The 17,585-nt window shown below is 38.1% G+C and overlaps 1 protein-coding gene across 3 annotated transcripts in view; it reads right to left on the bottom strand.

Moving 5' to 3' along the window:
* Nucleotides 1-17,585, bottom strand: part of PTPN3 (protein tyrosine phosphatase non-receptor type 3) — a 294,126-nt gene that overhangs the window by 99,820 nt on the left and 176,721 nt on the right. For 2 of the 3 annotated variants that reach the window (XM_077491913.1, XM_077491915.1), the window contains 3 exons: nucleotides 14,633-14,720; nucleotides 11,158-11,246; nucleotides 1,976-2,039 (listed from right to left, as the gene is read on the bottom strand). In XM_077491913.1, the coding sequence (XP_077348039.1) occupies nucleotides 1,976-2,039; nucleotides 11,158-11,246; nucleotides 14,633-14,720 (241 nt within the window). The remainder of the gene's footprint in view (nucleotides 1-1,975; nucleotides 2,040-11,157; nucleotides 11,247-14,632; nucleotides 14,721-17,585) is intronic. The other variant, XM_077491914.1, reaches the window with a different exon arrangement.

The raw sequence follows: 17,585 nt of genomic DNA, 5'->3' as shown, positions 1-17,585 counted from the left end.
TTGTTTGAATGTTTTGTATTTTTATTAATGTATGTTTTTGCCTCAATAGACCCCTCAAGGATCCTGAAGAAGCAACGTATGGTCGCAAAACATGTTGAGTGGGACATAACAGCAGGAAGACATATGTGATGACAAGTGATATCCCCAATCTTGAGGACCCCCCAAAAAATTGAGACATTTGGATCGCTAGGATTACACTATTTGGTATATTTCCTCGATGGGAGTCACGTGTTGTCCAACATCATTTTAAATGTTGTTTACTATATAAAATGTTTGTACTTTGTCATATATTATGTGTAGATCAATAAATTGTTACATTTTTATATGTGCCGTTTAAGTCCATTACTCCTTAGCAATTTCTATATAATAAATATTGGTTTTGAAACATTTACTATATTAATAAAAGAAATATAGAAAACATTTTCCAGATGCTGTTTTTGCTGTAGATTCCCTGCATATTCAACTAATACTTACATTTTCATTCACCTTATGCAACATGTGCACCTAACTTTATACATATCAGTGAACTCGTGCTGCAAATGCAGACAAATTCAGGCAGAAGAATATACCTGGACTTACTCGGCTATTAAAAGATCCTACTATCAAAATTGAAAGAGCAGTTTTAGACGGACTAAGCATTAAATTATATGTAAACCTTTACCTTGTAAAACAACCTACAGCATTGATTTTCCCAGTGAATGGCTGTATGAGGGGAAGGAGGGGAGTATGTCAGCAGAAGTCTGACATTTGACTGGAGGACAGGCAGGCTGTTCTCCCAGCACAGCCAGAAAACTGACCACGCTGAGAAGTACATGGTACAACAGATACATATCATGAATATGAAATGCTGGGGTAACATACTCTAAGTCTGTGCGGTCATACAAGAAATAATAATGATGAAAGATGCATTTTAGCCTGTAAAAATAATTACATTTCCATGAAATTAAGGCAATGGATCAGCCTGATCCCTGATCATACGCATAATAAATAAAACAAATTTACATGCTGAATACAAAATTACAACACATATTACTACTCACATTTAGGCTCCATGCACACTGAAGCTCAAAAAAGCTTTTTCTGGACCCCAGATTGCTGGCAGAAAACGCTGGTTGAAAAACTTGCTTTTAACAGCGTTTTGTACTAGCGTTTATGAGCGTTCATCAGCGTTCATCAGCGCTTATCAGCGTTTGTCGTTTTTTGGCGGTGAAAAACTGCACTTTGAACGCAAATTTCTGGCGTTCAGAAAAAAGCCCATAAACTCCACCGCTCATTAAGGCTCCATGCACACTGAAGCTGATAAACTGCTGGAGTTTGGGCGTTTTTTGTAAAAGCCCATAAACTCCACTCTATGTTAGCCTATGTGTCCATGCACACATGGACGTTTTTCAGCTTTAATGAGCAGTGGAGTTTATGGGCTTTTTTCTGAACGCCAGAAATTCGCGTTCAAAGTGCCGTTTTTCAGCGCCAAAAAACGACAAACGCCGATAAACGTTCATAAACGCTTGTAAACGCTCATAAACGCTCGTTCATTAGTGTTCGGCATTCTATTTTTCAATGCATTGTGGGATTTTTGGAGTGTCCTCTGTGTATTTTTATAAAAAACGCCCATTAACGCTAACGCTGTAAAACGCTCATAAACGCTAGTATAAAACGCTGTTAAAAGCAGGTTTTTAAACCAGCGTTTTGTGCCAGCAATCTGGCGTCCAGAAATAGCTTTTTTGAGCTTCAGTGTGCATGGAGCCTAAAGCTGAAAAACGTTCATGTGTGCAAGGACACATAGGCTAACATAGAGTGGAGTTTATGGGCTTTTAAAAAAAATGCCCAAACTCCAATAAACTGCAGTTTATGAGCTCCAGTGTGCATGGAGCCATAATGTTTATTTATATAATGCTCAAATTTAGCAACATTCATTTAGGTCTGTATTAAGGCAAACAAAATTTGCTGCAACATTCAAGTAAATAAGGTCACTTACGTGCTTTTGACGTTGTTGTAAGAAAAACTTTTTCCTTTTAAAAGATATTTTGATAATGTTTACCCTGGGGAGAGATAAAAATGACAACTGTGTTCACAGCTAATTCTTTTATAAAATTACATATCTAAATATATTACCAGCAAAATGTTCCCAGGACCAACAAGTTAGACAATGACCTTACTATAGTCTAGAAATACTACTATGCAAAATGAATAACTAATGATCTTAATTGGGTTTCCAGAGCAGTATTTACCTGCACCATGGCAATCAATTTGGTCTGTGAAGTGTGCGCTATGATATTGTGGTCTTAGCCAAGAATTCATATCACCAAGAATGATGGATGGTTAGACATTAACAGTTGTTAAATGACCCATAGCCTACCAAGCTCCAAAGAGACCTTCTTCCCAACTAGTCTACAGCACAAATTTGGTTAATTCTTTGCCCCCATTCCTCCTCCAAAAAAAAAGAAGGATTTAGTTGTGAAGAGATTTCCTAACTTACTGGAAAATCCCTTAAAGTGGAACTTCATCCAAATGGGAAAGCTCTGCTTGTTTGCCCCCCCCCCCCTCCCAATAAGTTTTACCGCTTGTTTTTATTTTTTTGGAGGGGGAGTAGATACCTGTTTTTTACAGGTACCTGCTCCCACTTCTGTGGAGAGCCGAGTGGAAGTTCAGCCGCTCCCTCCTTCCCCCGCAGCCTTTTGGGAAATGTCACAGGTCCCAGAAAGCTGCAGGACCATTCACAAAGTGCAGCACAAAGTCACAGCTGGCTTCCCACAGTAAATATGCTGACGCCTGGACCTGAAGGTGGCTGAAGAGACGGTTCGGTTGAGGACGGGGCCGAATCCCTGGACTGGTAAGTGTCCTGTTATTAAAAGTCAGCAGCTACAGTATTTGTAGCTGCTAATTTAGATTTTTTATTTCTAGTCTGAAGAACAGATTTAATGTGATAATTACCACTATTTTACTCTAAGATATGAAATAATAACTAAAAAAATGATGTTTGCACAATCATATTTTTAATTTGTTTGTTTTTTCTCTTTAATGGCTTGTCCTAGAAGCTTCCTGGTTAAAACATATATGCTAAACGAAAATATCTGTAATCAGACAATTCATAGCATCTTTATTTTCCAAGGCAGACTGACTAAAGGACAACGCTAGTTTTCAAACCAGTGCACAATAGCGGCTGGCAAACAATTATTGTATAAACTATTACTTACAAATGTTTAACCACTTCAGATTGAACACCTGTACACCCCTTCACCAAAGCAATTTTTACATTTCTGCTATAGTCCTACTGATTTGGCAATAGCTTTTCCATTACTTAAGATAACAAAGTAAGAAATGTATATTGTATAGTTTTTAGGACAAACAATATTGTCTTGCAAAATAATTTATTAATGCAATCTATAAAAAATATAAATTTAAAAAAAGCACATAGTGTTACTTGAGATAAAATTATTTAAATGCTATTTTATAATTTGTCCAATTTAAAATGACACTAACATTATTAATTTGTATGGCGACGTTATTTACAAGAAAAATAAAGGCTTTTTTCTTTGCAACACCAAAAAAATGAACAAACAAAACAAATATAAAGTTTGCATATACAGTATCTCACAAAAGTGAGTACACCCCTCACATTTTTGTAAATATTTTGTTATATCTTTTCATGTGAAAACACTGAAGAAATTGCGCTTTGCTACAATGTAATCTAAGTGAAAATGTCCAAATTGGGCTCAAAGTGTCAATATTTTGTGCTTCCACCATTATTTTCCAGCACTGCCTTGACACTCTTGGGCATGAAGATCACCAGAGCTTCACAGGTGTCAATATTTTGTGCTTCCACCATTATTTTCCAGCACTGCCTTGACACTCTTGGGCATGAAGTTCACCAGAGCTTCACAGGTTGCCACTGGAGTCCTCTTCCATTCCTCCATGATGACATCACGGAGCTGTTGGATGTTAGAGACCTTGTGCTCCTCCATCTTCCATTTGAGGATGCCCCACAGATGCTCAATGGGGTTTAGGTCTGGAGACATGCTTGGCCAGTCCATCGCCTTTACCCTCAGCTTCTTTAGCAAGGTAGTGGTCATCTTGGAGGTGTGTTTGGGGTCCTTATGTTGGAATATTGCCCTGCACCCCAATCTACAAAGGGAGGAGAATCATGCCATGCTTCAGTATGTCACAGTAAATGTTGGCATTCATGTTTCCCTCAATGAACTGCAGCTCCCCACTGCCGGTAGCAATCACGCAGCCCCAGACCATGACACTTCCACCACCATGCTTGACTGTAGGCAAGACACACTTGTCTTTGTACTCCTCACCTGGTTGCTGCCACACATGCTTGACACTATCTGAACCAAATAAGTTTATCCTGGTCTCATCAGACCACAGCACATGGTTCCAATAATCCATATCCTTAGTCTCCTTATCTTCAGCAAACAGTTTGCAGGCTTTCTTGTGCATCATCTTTAGCAGAGGCTTCCTTCTGGGATGACAGCAATGCCAGGCTGACCCCCCACCCCCCCCCCCCCCCCACCCCTTCAACCTCTGCACAAGTTCTGGCAGCAGTCATATGTCTATTTCCCAAAGACAATCTCTGGATATGACGCTGAGCACGTGCACTCAATTTCTTTGGTCGGCCATGACAAGGCCTGTTCTGAGAGGAACCTGGCCTCTCAAACTGCTGTATGGTTTGGCCACCGTGCTGCAGCTCAGTTTCAGGGTCTTGTCAATCTTATAGCCTAGGCCATCTTTATGTAGAGCAATTCTTTTTTTCAGATCCTCAGAGAGTTATTTGTCATGAGGTGCCATGTTGAACTTCCAGTGACCAGTATGAGAGAGTTAGAGTGATAACACCAAATTTTACACTCCTACTCCCCATTCACACCTGAGACCTTGTAACACTAATGAGTCACATGAGACCGGGGAGGGAAAATGGCTAATTGAGCCCAATTTGAACATTTTCACTTAGGGGTGTACTCACTTTTGTTGCCAGCTGTTTAGACATTAATGGCTGTGTGTTGAGTTATTTTGAATGACAGCAAATTTACACTGTTATACAAGCTGTACACTCACTAATTTACATTGTAGCAAAGTGTAATTTCTTCAGTATTGCCACATGAAAAGACATAATAAAATATTTACAAAAATGTGAGGGGTGTACTTACCTTTGTAAATTACTGTAAATATTTAGAAAAAAAAAAAAAAGAAAAGAAACCAGCAGGATAATAATAGATAAGTAGAAAAGCCAAAAATGGTTATTTAGTGCTGATTAGGGTAAACTTAGGGTTAATAAGGTGTTAAATTCACAGTTTATATACAACCCCAATTTTAAAAAAAAAGTTGGGGCACTGTGTAAAATCTACATAAAAGCCAAATGCAATGATTTGCAAAACTTAATTTTTAAACAATTTTTGATTCACAACAGAAAACATATCTAATATTTAATCTGAGAAAATGTACAATGTTAACCCCTTTCCGACCAGCCACAGTAAATACACTGTGGAAGGTGGGCTCTCCTGTGTAAACCGACATACCCGTCTGTCGATCTGTGCATGTTAAAATGTGGGTGCGCGCCTGTGGGTCCTGCGGATTTGATGTTCGCTGACCACCCTGCGACCGTGGTGAGGAGAGGCAGAACAGGATCTGCCTGTGTAAGCAAGGCGGATCCCCGTTCTGACAGGGGACAACTCTGAGATCTACTGTTCCTAGTGATCAGGAACAGCAATCTCTTTGTTGTACCAGGCAGCCCAGTCCCCACACAGTTAAAACACAGCCAGGGAACACAGTTAACCACTTGATCGCCCCTTAGTGTTAACCCCTTCCCTGCCACTGTCATTTATACATTGATCAATGATATAAAATTGCACTGATCAATGTATTAATGTCACTGGTCCCCAAAAAGTGTCACTTGGGGTCAGATTTGTCCGCTACAATGTCTCAGTCCCGCAAAAAATTGCAGATCGCTGCCATTATCAGTAAAAGCATAAAAAAAAATCCATAAATCTATTCCCTATTTTGTAACAAACCAATCAATATACGCTTATTGCTTGTTTTTTTTTTTTTTTTTACCAAAAATATGTAGCAGACTACATATTGGCCTTAACTGATGAATACATTTGTTTCTTTATATTTGTTTTGTTGGATACATAATATAGCAGAAAAATATAGTTTATTTCTCAAAATTGTTGCTTTATTTCTTTGTTTATAGCCCATAAAATAAAAAATGGCACAGGTGATCAAATACCACCAAAAGAAAGCTCTATTTGTGGGGAAAAAAAGGACATCAATTTTGTTTGGGTACAGCGTCCCACGCCCCGTGCAATTGTCAAAGTGACACAGTGCCGTATCGCAAAAAATGGCCTGGTCATTAAAGCGGGATTCCACCCTAAAGTGGAACCTCCGCTGATCGGATCCCTCCCCCCCTCCGGTGTCACAATTGACACCTTTCAGGGGGGAGGGGGGTGGAGATACCTGTCAAAGACAGGTATTTACACCCACTTCCGGGCATAGACTCCCGTGGGAGTCTACGCCATTTCCTGCCCTGCCGCGCTGTCTGCTGGGACACACACGGGTCCCAGTGACAGCGCGGAGATTTTTCTATTGCGCTGCGCGACTCGCGCATGCGCAGTAGGGAAGTGAAGCCGATTCGCTTCACTTCCTGATTCCCTCACCTAGAATGGTGGCGGCAGCAGCTGAGAGCTGAGCGATCGATCGGCCTCGGCATCGCTGGAACCCGGGACAGGTGAGTGTCCATTTATCGCTGCTGGCTTTTAATTTTTTTATTTTTTTTGCTGGAATCCCTCTTTAAGGTGCTAAAACCTTTCGGGGCTGAAGCAGTTAAGAAAAAAAATATGCTAATATTGAAACTGACTGCAACACATCTCCAAAAAGTTATGTAGTATTCCTTCTTCTTTTAACAACACCTTGAAAACCTCTGTAGGAGACTAGTTGTTGTTGGGAGCTTTTGGAGGAATATTGTCCCATTCTTGTCTGATATAAGATTCTAACTGCTCAACAGTCCAGGGTCTTCATTGTTGTAGTTTTCATTTCAAGATGCACCAAATATTTTTGGATGACCCAGTGAACTGAGTTTACAGACAGTGATTTTTAGAAGTATTCCTGAGCCCATGTTTATGACAGAATCATGCCTATTTTTTTTTTTTTATTCTTTATTTTCAAGATTATCAAACATTATCACTCATTTACAAAAAATTCCATCTATACATCAAAATTTTTTATATTAAATACTTCCTTTGGCCCAATCCCTCCCCCTCCCCTTGTCCCCCCACCCCTCTCTCACTTGATCCTTCCAATATTATATCTCACTAACATTTGAGCAACTTCAGATAGTTTTCAGTTTTTCTAAATTGCAGCCATTGCCACCACCTATTCTGGTACCTCTCCTCTGAATGCTCTGACTTGTATATTGTCTCTTCAATATTTCTTATCCTTTCTAATCTTTCTATCCATTCCTTTGTTGTTGGAGGTTCCTGAGTTTTTCATCTTCGCGGTATCAATGCCTGAGCAGAATTCAATAGGCAAGGGATCAGGGAGTACCCGTACTCTCTCTCCCCCTTTTCTGAGTCATGGAATAAGCACACCCATGGATCCCTCCTAATCCTTTCTCCTGTTACTTTAAAAATAGCTTGTATTTTCCCCCAGAATGTCTGTATTTTGGGGCACTCCCACCACAGATGTGCAAAAGATCCCACTACCGAACAGCCTCTCCAACACATTGAGGGGTTCTCTCTGCTAATTGTATTTCCTTGCTGTGGGGTTATATACCACCTTGCTAAGAGTTTGTATGGCATCTACTTGTTTGTGGCTACCGAGGAAGTTTGTCTCATTATCCTGTTTCTCTGTTCATCATTACTTAAATAGCCTATTTCTCTCTCCCACTTCTCTAAATAGCCAGGATATTTATGATCTGCTGCTTCTATCAGGATTTTATATATTTTTGATATCCTTTTTTCGAGGCTTTGACAGCTCACTAGTAGCTTCTCCAGAGGTCTAAGTTGCTCCTTTCCCCTCAATGGCTGTGGCAAGGACTGGGTAAAATAGTGTAATTGTGAATATCTCCATTTATCTAGTGTCTTATGTCCCCACTTCCCTATTGAATCATGCCTATTTTTAATGCAGTGCCGTTTGAGGGCCAATGATCACAGGCATCCAATATTGTATTTCAGCCTTATTCCTTGCGCACACAAATTTCTCCAGATTCTCAGAATCTTTTGATGATATATTTAAAGTATTTGCATTTTTACATTGAGGAACATTATTCTGACAGTTTGACAATTTTTAGACACAGCTTTTCACAGATAGGTGAACCTCTGCCCATCTTTACTTCAGAGACACTCTGATTCTCCAAGATACTCTTTTTATACCCAATAATGTTAATGACTTGTTGCCAATTATTGGTTAATAGTTGAAAAACATAATTCCAGCTCTTCCTTGTTAGTTCTACTTACTTTGCCAGCTTCTTGTTGCCCTGTCACAACTTTTTTGAGATGTGTTGCTGCCGTCTATTTCAACATTATCTTATTTTTTTGTTACTTAAAATGGTACATTTGCTCAGTTTAAACATTTGATGTTTTCTATTCTCTATTGTGAATATAATATGAGTTTATGAGATTTGAAAATCATATTCTGTTTTCATGAAAATTATACACAGCATCTCAGATTTTTTGGAATTGTGATTGTATATACTGTATATTTTTTTTTATTTACTTGTCAGGTTGCTCTAACTTACATCTTATGCAGAATGAATCTCATTGCTTCGATCTGCAGATGAATGAAACAGAGTAGACACAAAAAAAAGTAACTTTGTATCCCTATATCCCCTGCCTGAACCGTGTTTATAAACACTGTGTCAAGATGGTCCTTTTTTTATAGCAGTAGATTCTACAAATGATGTGTTTACACAGCAACTCCTGGCTACAATTATGACAGTCGGGAATAGCTGTAAAGTGCAAAGGAGAGAACAGCAGTGGAGCTGAAGGACAGGACCTACTACATAGGCCCTGTGTACTTAGATAATATCTTACTTAAAAATAGGAAATATAGGACCAAAAAAAATATTGCCACCATCCCTGATGTACAAATTTTATGTTTTGTTTTGTAACTCCATGGGACTTACAGGCCGGTTTTACAGTATGCCATACAACATAGCATCTTTATTCCTACATCACAAAAACATAAGCAATTAAAAACATTCTGGCTGACGATTTATATCAAGATAGTTTTCAATCCCAGTTAGAGATGGTTATTTGGTTACTGACTGAAATATTGTTATACTATCCCCCTTCTGGTCATGCACACATATGATTGGAGTGCTTACAGTGATATACAGATATATTTTTTATACTTATATATATATAAATTAGATATAAGCCCTTGTACACACAGTCAGACATTCCGACAACAAAATCCGTTGGATTTTGTCCGAAACTTGTGTTGCATACACACGGTCGGACAAAGTTGTCAGAAAATCTGATCGTACATAACGGGACAACGTTATTTCGCTACGACGGGACTACGTTCAGGCTAGTAGCCAATAGCTTTGGTCTAGGAATTTGATCTGAGCATGCGTGGCACTTTGTCCGATCGGAATTCTCTACACACAATCTGACAAAGTCCGATCGGATCATGTTGTTGGAAAGTTTTATAGCCCAGCTGTAAAACCTGGTCCGTCGGATATTCCGACGGAAACAGTCCGATGGAGCCCACACACTGTCGGATTATCCGACAACACAGTCCTATCAGACATTGTCCATCGGAATATCCAACCATGTGTACAAGGGCTAAGGTGAGAGATCTCTACACTGGGCTTATAGATGTAGTACTCCAGTTTACTTATGTATCTGAATATGTAAAAATGTACCATTGGGAAATCCTTATTGTTACTGCATTTGTTAAGGTTATGGTCACCTTGGATTTGCAGTTGCATTTCCTTACATTCACTGTACAGATTTGTTGTTGTTGCACCTAGCTCTGGGCTGTCCATAGGATCATTTGTGTGTATACTGGCAGCACATGATGGATATGTTATAACATTTTATGATTTTTTTTGTTGATATTATATATCCACACTCCTAAGAAAGATACCAATCAAAATGTGTTGGGTTATCCTGACTTTGGGGACAAATACTGGAATATTTTTACAAAATCATATTTACAGTCCCTTTTGGGTGATTTTGGTATTGTCATAATATATGATTGAAAATCATCTTGATTGTTTATATTTTTATCACGTATGATACTATGTTTTATGATACACTGTTAAGACCCGTTATTTTCTGCTGCTGGTTGCAACCTGCATTCGTAACCAGTTGTGGATACTGAGTGTGCCACAAATGCCCAACAAAAATGTAATCTAAGTTAACGTGGCATCCTTCTTCTCTGCTGCCAGTTTCTCCTCTAGCATTCTCTGGAAACTCCTTGTTATCAACATGACAGCCACAAGTTGCTGTGTAAATATAGCAGCGGATGTAAAAACGTACATAGTGATAAAGTGGGAGTAATTTACTAAAGGCAAATAAAGCTGTTCACTTTGCAAGGGAAGTTTGTGTTAACTTAGTGAATGAGGTAGAGCTCTGCTGAGCTCTCCATCATCCACTCATGTGCAAACATAATAAAAAAAATTTATTTCCTTGCACTTGTTTGGGTATTCTTTCCAAAGTGAATTTTCACCACATTGCCTAAGCCAAGGAACAAATCCTTGCAAAGTGAAGATTCCCTTCCAAAATGAACAGCCTATTTGCCATTAGAGGATCAGCTCCAGTAGTTATAAACAGTTTTAATCCCTTTATTAATCCCTGGGTTACAATGGTCAATCCGAAATTGAATTCTTTCTTATCTTGAAGTGGAAGTAAACCCTCCTATCATACTTAGCCAAGGAAGCTGCCATCTTGGCCTCTGTTTAATCTAGAACTGATTCTGCACATATGATCAGCTATGACACAAGCCATTGGATGGTTTGACAGTTTGGTTGAGAGCACAACTAATTGGAGTGTTAAATGCAACTTTTTTGAAACTGGTAAATGGATGGATTTACGTCCACTTTAAGCAAATATTTTCTACAGATTTTTCTTTTTTGTTTTATTCTATGTTTCCAACCATTAATATGTAAACTTTTAATTTGCTGACCAAAAATAAGTGTTTAGTAAATTAACATACCATGGATAGAAACTGGTGCAAATTTGCTTTCTATATATAGCTATGCCTCCTGAAGCAATACCAATTAACAAGTCTAAGTTATGAAGATCCTGGGAAGAAAAAAATAAGATAAAAATAAGGCACGTTTCTGGAAGAACTTTTAATGCATTCTTATCATGCTTACTATCAATTTATGGCATCATTAATTCAATAAATAGTTTGTAAATAACTGAATAAAGCAATATATCATGTAACTACAGTGGAAATAAAAAGTCAGGTTTCTGTGATTTAAAAAAAATGGGACAAAGATAAATTATTTCAGAACTTTTTATACCTTTAATGTGACCTATAAACTGTACAATTCATTTGAACAACAACCTGAAATCTTTTAGGTGGAGAGAAGTAAAAATAAAAATTGTAAATAATATGGTTGCATAAGTGTGCACACCCTTAAACTAATACTTTGTTGAAGTATCTTTTGATTTTATTACAGCACTCAGTCTTTTGGGGTATGAGTCTATCAGCATGGCACATCTTGACTTAGCAATACCATATTTGCCCACTCTTTTTTGCAAAAAACACTGCAAATCTGTCAGATTGCAAGGGCAACTCCCGTGCACAGCCCTCTTCAGCTCTCCCCACAGATTTACAAATCAGATTCAGGTCTGGGCCCTGGCTGGACCATTCCACAATTTTAAACATCTTCCGGTGAAGCCATCCCTTTGTTGATATGGATGTATGCTTTGTGTCGTTGTCATGCTGAAAGATGAAATTCATTTTCATGTTCAACTTACTAGCAGAAGCCTGAATGTTTTGTGCCAATATTGACTGGTATTTGGGACTTTTCATAATCGTCCATACCTTGACTAAGGCCCCTGTTCCAGCTGAAGAAAAACAGCCCCAAACCATGAGGCTGCCACCACCATGCTTCAATGTTGGTATGGTGTTCTTTTGGTGATGTGCAGTGTTATTTTTCTGCCAAACATATCTTTTGAAATTATGGTCAAAAAAGTTCAACCTTGGTTTCCTCAGACCATAACACATTTTCCCACATGCTTTTGGGAGACTTCAGATGTCTTTTTGTAAAATTTAGCCAGGCTTGGATGTTTTTCATCATAAGAAAAGACTTCTGTCTTGCCACTCTACCCCATTGCCCAGACATATGAAGAATACGGGACATTGTTGTCACATGTACCACACAGCCAGTAATTGCCAGATATTCTTGCAGCTCCTTTAATGTTGCTGTAGGCCTCTTGGCAGCCTCCTTGCCCAGTTTTCATCTCGTCTTTTCATACAATTTGGAGGGACGTTCAGTTCTTGGTAATGTCACTATTGTGCCATAGTTTCCCCACTTGATGAGGACTGTCCTCACTCTGTTCCATGGTATATCTAATGCCTTGGAAATTATTTTGTACCCTTTTCCTGACTGATACCTTTTAACAATGATATCCCTCTGATGCTTTGGAAGCTCTCTGCGGACCATGGCTTTTGCTGTAGAATGCGACTAAGAAAATGTCAGGAAAGACCTACTAGAACAGCTGAACTTTATTTGGGGTTAATTTTAACATCCCCAGTTATAAAAGGGTGTGCACACTTAAGCTGGCCATACACCTATAGATTATCTCCAGATTTTCTATGGTTAGATGGAAAAAGTGGGAGATTCCTCCATCCACACAGTTTAGCGGACAAAAATCTGCTGCACTTTTTCCATCTAACCATAGAACATCTGCAGATAATCTGTAGGTGTATGGCCAGCTTTATGCAACCACATTATTTTAGTTTGTTATTTTTAACCCCGCCCCCCCAGTTTGCTCTAAAAAAAAGTTCTGAAATTATTCATCTTTTTCTCATTGTTTTTACATCACAGAAACATAACATTTTAACAGAGGTGTGTAAACTTTTTATATCCACTGCACTTAACATTGGGATATTGGGAATTCATTATGCATGGCATTTAGGAAGGCTTTGATTCATTCTACCTTTGACAATGCAGGATAAATAAAGAGTGTGATTGTGCATAACATTTATAAGAAATGTTTTCTTATTATATATTACCACAAATTATAGGGTCTATGCCAATCTGCCAATATTAACTGCTTACTCTTACATATGACAGCATTATATATAGATATACTGAGGGGTCGTGCACTTTTTTAATCTGTTGTTTGGCTTACGTTATAGAGGGACAGTAATAGACAATATAAAACATAGACCCTAGATGGTGCCGTTTAATCATCTAAGACATTTACACAAATGCAGCACAAAAAAAAATAATAAATTGAATTGTAAATATGTCTTTAAAGTAAAATAATTGCATACATACTCATATTTTAAACTACATGAATACATGAAGCAGAATGTATTTAAAATATATTGTAATGCTTGTTCTGATAAAATCTAAAACATAAATAACTGTGGTCACAGTAAGCGTAGCTGTAAATGTGGTACATCATAGAAATGATACAGGTGTATGCATGAAAATAAACTATATATTACAACATAATCTGTGTCCACGGTTTATAGTTTCTTCATCACTGCTCTCATATTTTGTAAATGTGGATTTAACTAGGTCAAGCTAATTCGTTATCTGTTTAATATTCTGTGTCTGTATATGACATACAAAATTTAAAAGTTTTTGCGTGGTATGTAGAAAACAGTTTTTCAGAAAATATTTGTAAGTAACATAAATCCTTCTGCAAGTTTGTTTATCACTGACTGTATTGGTAAGATACCCCCTCACAGTGTAATTCAGTGACACCTCTGTAACATCAGAGAAAATAATCAAATTATCTTACTGGGACAGGAAGACACATACAGCAAAAGAAATACAGAAAACATTTTTCTCGACTAATGCCAATATTCTGGAGTTGAGCTTTAAAGCCTAAATCTGGTCAAATAAAGTTAGCCACTGCTATGCGCCTGCACTGCAAGGGCTAATAGTTAGTTTCGCCTAGGGGAGAGGAGAAACAGTTCTACCCTTATCTTCTGCTCCCCTGGCTGGTGGCTTTCCCCCATTCTCCAGTGGTGGACTGTTCCCCAGTATAATCACATACAATGCAGGGCTATAGACCCTGCTTTGGTTTTAATAACATCAGGACCCCAAGACTACTGGAGCATGAGGGAGAAGCAGCTGTAGGGACTGGTCTAGCTGTGGAGATGAGCGGGTAAGTTAATCTTTTTTTTTGTTTTGGGCCCCTAGGCCAAGAAGTGCAGTTGACCCTTGCAGTGCAGGCACAACCCCACTGTAAGTGATAATTTGGTAGTAGCCCCTAGTTGGCGTTTAAAGAACATTTTGCATTTGCCCTTTGCCACGTAAGCTTACCCTAATCATTTTTCAAGGTGTTGTACTTTCATTTTGTTTTAGATCAATTCTAACTTTATCAGTGAGCACACAATTAACTGAAAAGGGGTGTACGTTATTATTTAGCCCTCGGCCTTCACAAACACATGAGGGTTTACTGCCAAGCTATTGTAAGTACATATGAGTCAAACATACTCTACCACTGTGCATTTCAACTCCGTAGAATTCAAGCGTTCTTGCAATGTTAATATAGCATGACTCTGCTTCAGTTTGTCCAAGACCGCTTTAAAAAAAACAAAAAAAGGAAAGAAAGAAAAAAACAATAATTAAAGACAATGTGTGTTAATTATATAACTACAAGCTTTGTTATTTATGATTGCTGGCTTTGTTATGTGGTATTAACCTTTTTCTTGCAGGAGTTTTTTTTTATGTTAAAATATACTTTCTGAAAAGCAGAGGATTTGTAGAATAAAATACTGTAGTTGCATTTTTCTTTTATGCTGCACAATATTTGCACAACAGTTTATCAAATTTATATTTTCAGCAAAAAAATATTTAAAAAATCAAATTTTTAAGTAAAATTTAAAGTATGAGATTGTGTTAATTAAAATATACATGTCAAATAACCCAATAGTGCAGTGCTATACAACAAAACTATCCATGTTTGTGAAATCAATACCCTAAACAAACTGATAATAGATCACACTTCAAAATGAGCATACATAAAGAATGTGCAAACCAAAAAAAAAAAGTTACATAGTTAGCCTGCTTGAAAAAAAAGACACCAATCCATCTAGATCAACCAATAAAATGGAAAAGAAAAAAAAGTGATCTCAAAAGCATTGCATACTCATATTACATATATGAGCATCAAAATACAGGGCTCATAAATCACTAATGAATAAAAAAAATAAAAAAACGAATGAAGAAATTTATAACGTGCAAATGCATCAACCACCAGTGAAATAAAAATTGCATGAATAAAAAATTTATAAGAAATTCATAAAATGACAAAGTCCAACTCCAGGTGAACAGAAGCGCGCTCTTCTCTTGTAATTTCACGCTATATCGTTCAAAATCTTCACCCAGTAAAAACACAATTTGATCATCTCAAATAAATGACCTCTAGAATGATGTAATGTCAGTAAGGCTCGTTTCCCATACAGGGGTAATGTGGTAGTATGGTCTCCATTTTCAGTCAGATACAAGGTTTCAGGCAAAGCTTCCACCAAAGTACCACATGAAAAAGAGAGCCATTAGAGTGTTTACTGTATTCTTTAACCGGTTCCCGACCAGCGCACGACGATGTACGTCGACAGAATGGCACGGGCAGGCATATTGGCGTACATGTACGTCCAATCTTCAATGCTGCCCTGCCATCGGAAGCGCCCCGCCGGCGGCGCGCTCCCGCACTGGTCGGGACCCCCGTGAGTTCGGTCGCGGGACCCGCGGACTCGATCGCCGCGGGCATACCCGCGATCGTCTCACGGGACGGCTGAATGGAGGAAATGCCGTGTAAACAGCATTTCTCCATTCTGCCTAGCAACTAGTGACGCTGATCTCTGTGCCATGTGATTGGAGCAGAGATCAGTGTTCACTAAATGAAAGCCCAACCCCCCACAGTTAGTAACACACCCCTAGGAACACTTAACCCCTACACTGCCACCCACTGGTTAACCCATTCACTGCCAGTGTCATTTACACAGGAATCACTGCATTTATATAGCAGTGATTACTGTATAAATGACAATGGTCCCAAAAATGTGTCAAAAATGTCCGATGGGTCCCCCACAATGTCGCAGTCACAATAAAAATTGCTGATCGCCGCCATTACTAGTAAAAAAAAATAATAAAAAATTATTAATAAAAATGCTATAAAACTATCCCTATTTTGTAAACGCTATAACTTTTGCGCAAACCAATCAATAATCGCTTATTGCGGTTTTTTTTACCAAAAAATATGTAGAAGAATACGTATCGGCCTAAACTGAGGGAAAAAAAATGTTTTTTTATATATATTTGGGGGATATTTATTATAACAAAAAGTAAAAAATAATGCGTTTTTTTCAAAATTGTCGCTCTATTTTTGTTTATAGCGCACAAAATAAAAACCGCAGGGGTGATCAAATACCACCAAAAGAAAGCTCTCTTTGTGGGAAAAAAAGGACCTCAATTTTGTTTGGGAGCCACATCGCACGACCGTGCAATTGTCAGTTAAAGCGACGCAGTGCCGAATCGCAAAAAGTGGTCTGGTCTTTGACAGGCAAAATGGTCCGGTCTGAAAGTGGTTAATCAAAGTTAAATTAAGAGATTAAAAACACTCAAAAATGTTATAATAATCCATCAAGTAATGCAGCATCCACAATGCAAACACAGAGACTCCGCACACATGCAATCCTCAACAGCAGCATTTACAGCATGATGACATAATTGAAACCAGGCTTCTTCCCTTTATGCGATACGTCAAATAGCGAGACTTTCTCAGAAAGTAGAAGCCCATTGCCACCAGCACACTAAATAGCCATGCTAGATAGTGGCTATAGAAGTGATGGCTAACTTTGACACTTCAGATGTTTTGGAACTACATTTCCCATGATGCTCATGCACTCTGCAGTGTAGGTTAGCATCATAGGAAATCTAGTTCCAAAACATCTGGGATGCCAAGGTTCGCCATCACTGGCCTATAGGAACCAGTAAACAGAGAATGTGATCCACAATACCCTTGAAGTCCCGCTGCTCGTAAAGTAGAAGGATATCAACAATAGTGAATCTTTGAACTCTCAGGGTACATTTGCAGCACAAAAATTACTAGCGGATCACATACATATAAAAACATCCATATGCGTTCATATAAATTTATGACAGTAAAATAAATGTAAAATAAATAAATAAAGTAAATATCTGCAGAAGAGGGATCATCATTCTATATCAATTCAGACATTTAAATAAATCAATTATATATATTCAGTATCTCACAAAAGTGAGTACACCCCTCACATTTTTGTAAATATTTTATTCTAGCTTTTCATGTGACAACACTGAAGAAATCTCACTTTGCTATAATGTAAAGTAGTGTACAGCTTACCATATATAACAGTGTACTTTTTCTGTCCCCTCAAAAAAACGCAACACACAGCCATTAATGTCT

The sequence above is a fragment of the Lithobates pipiens genome, unplaced genomic scaffold (assembly GCF_037356315.1).
Source record: "Lithobates pipiens isolate NorthernLeopardFrog02 unplaced genomic scaffold, aLitPip1_a1.2 Scaffold_19, whole genome shotgun sequence".
Lineage (NCBI taxonomy): Eukaryota > Metazoa > Chordata > Amphibia > Anura > Ranidae > Lithobates > Lithobates pipiens.
The sequence above is the reverse complement of the archived record's forward strand: the minus strand, read 5'-3'. Positions and strand labels throughout refer to the sequence as shown.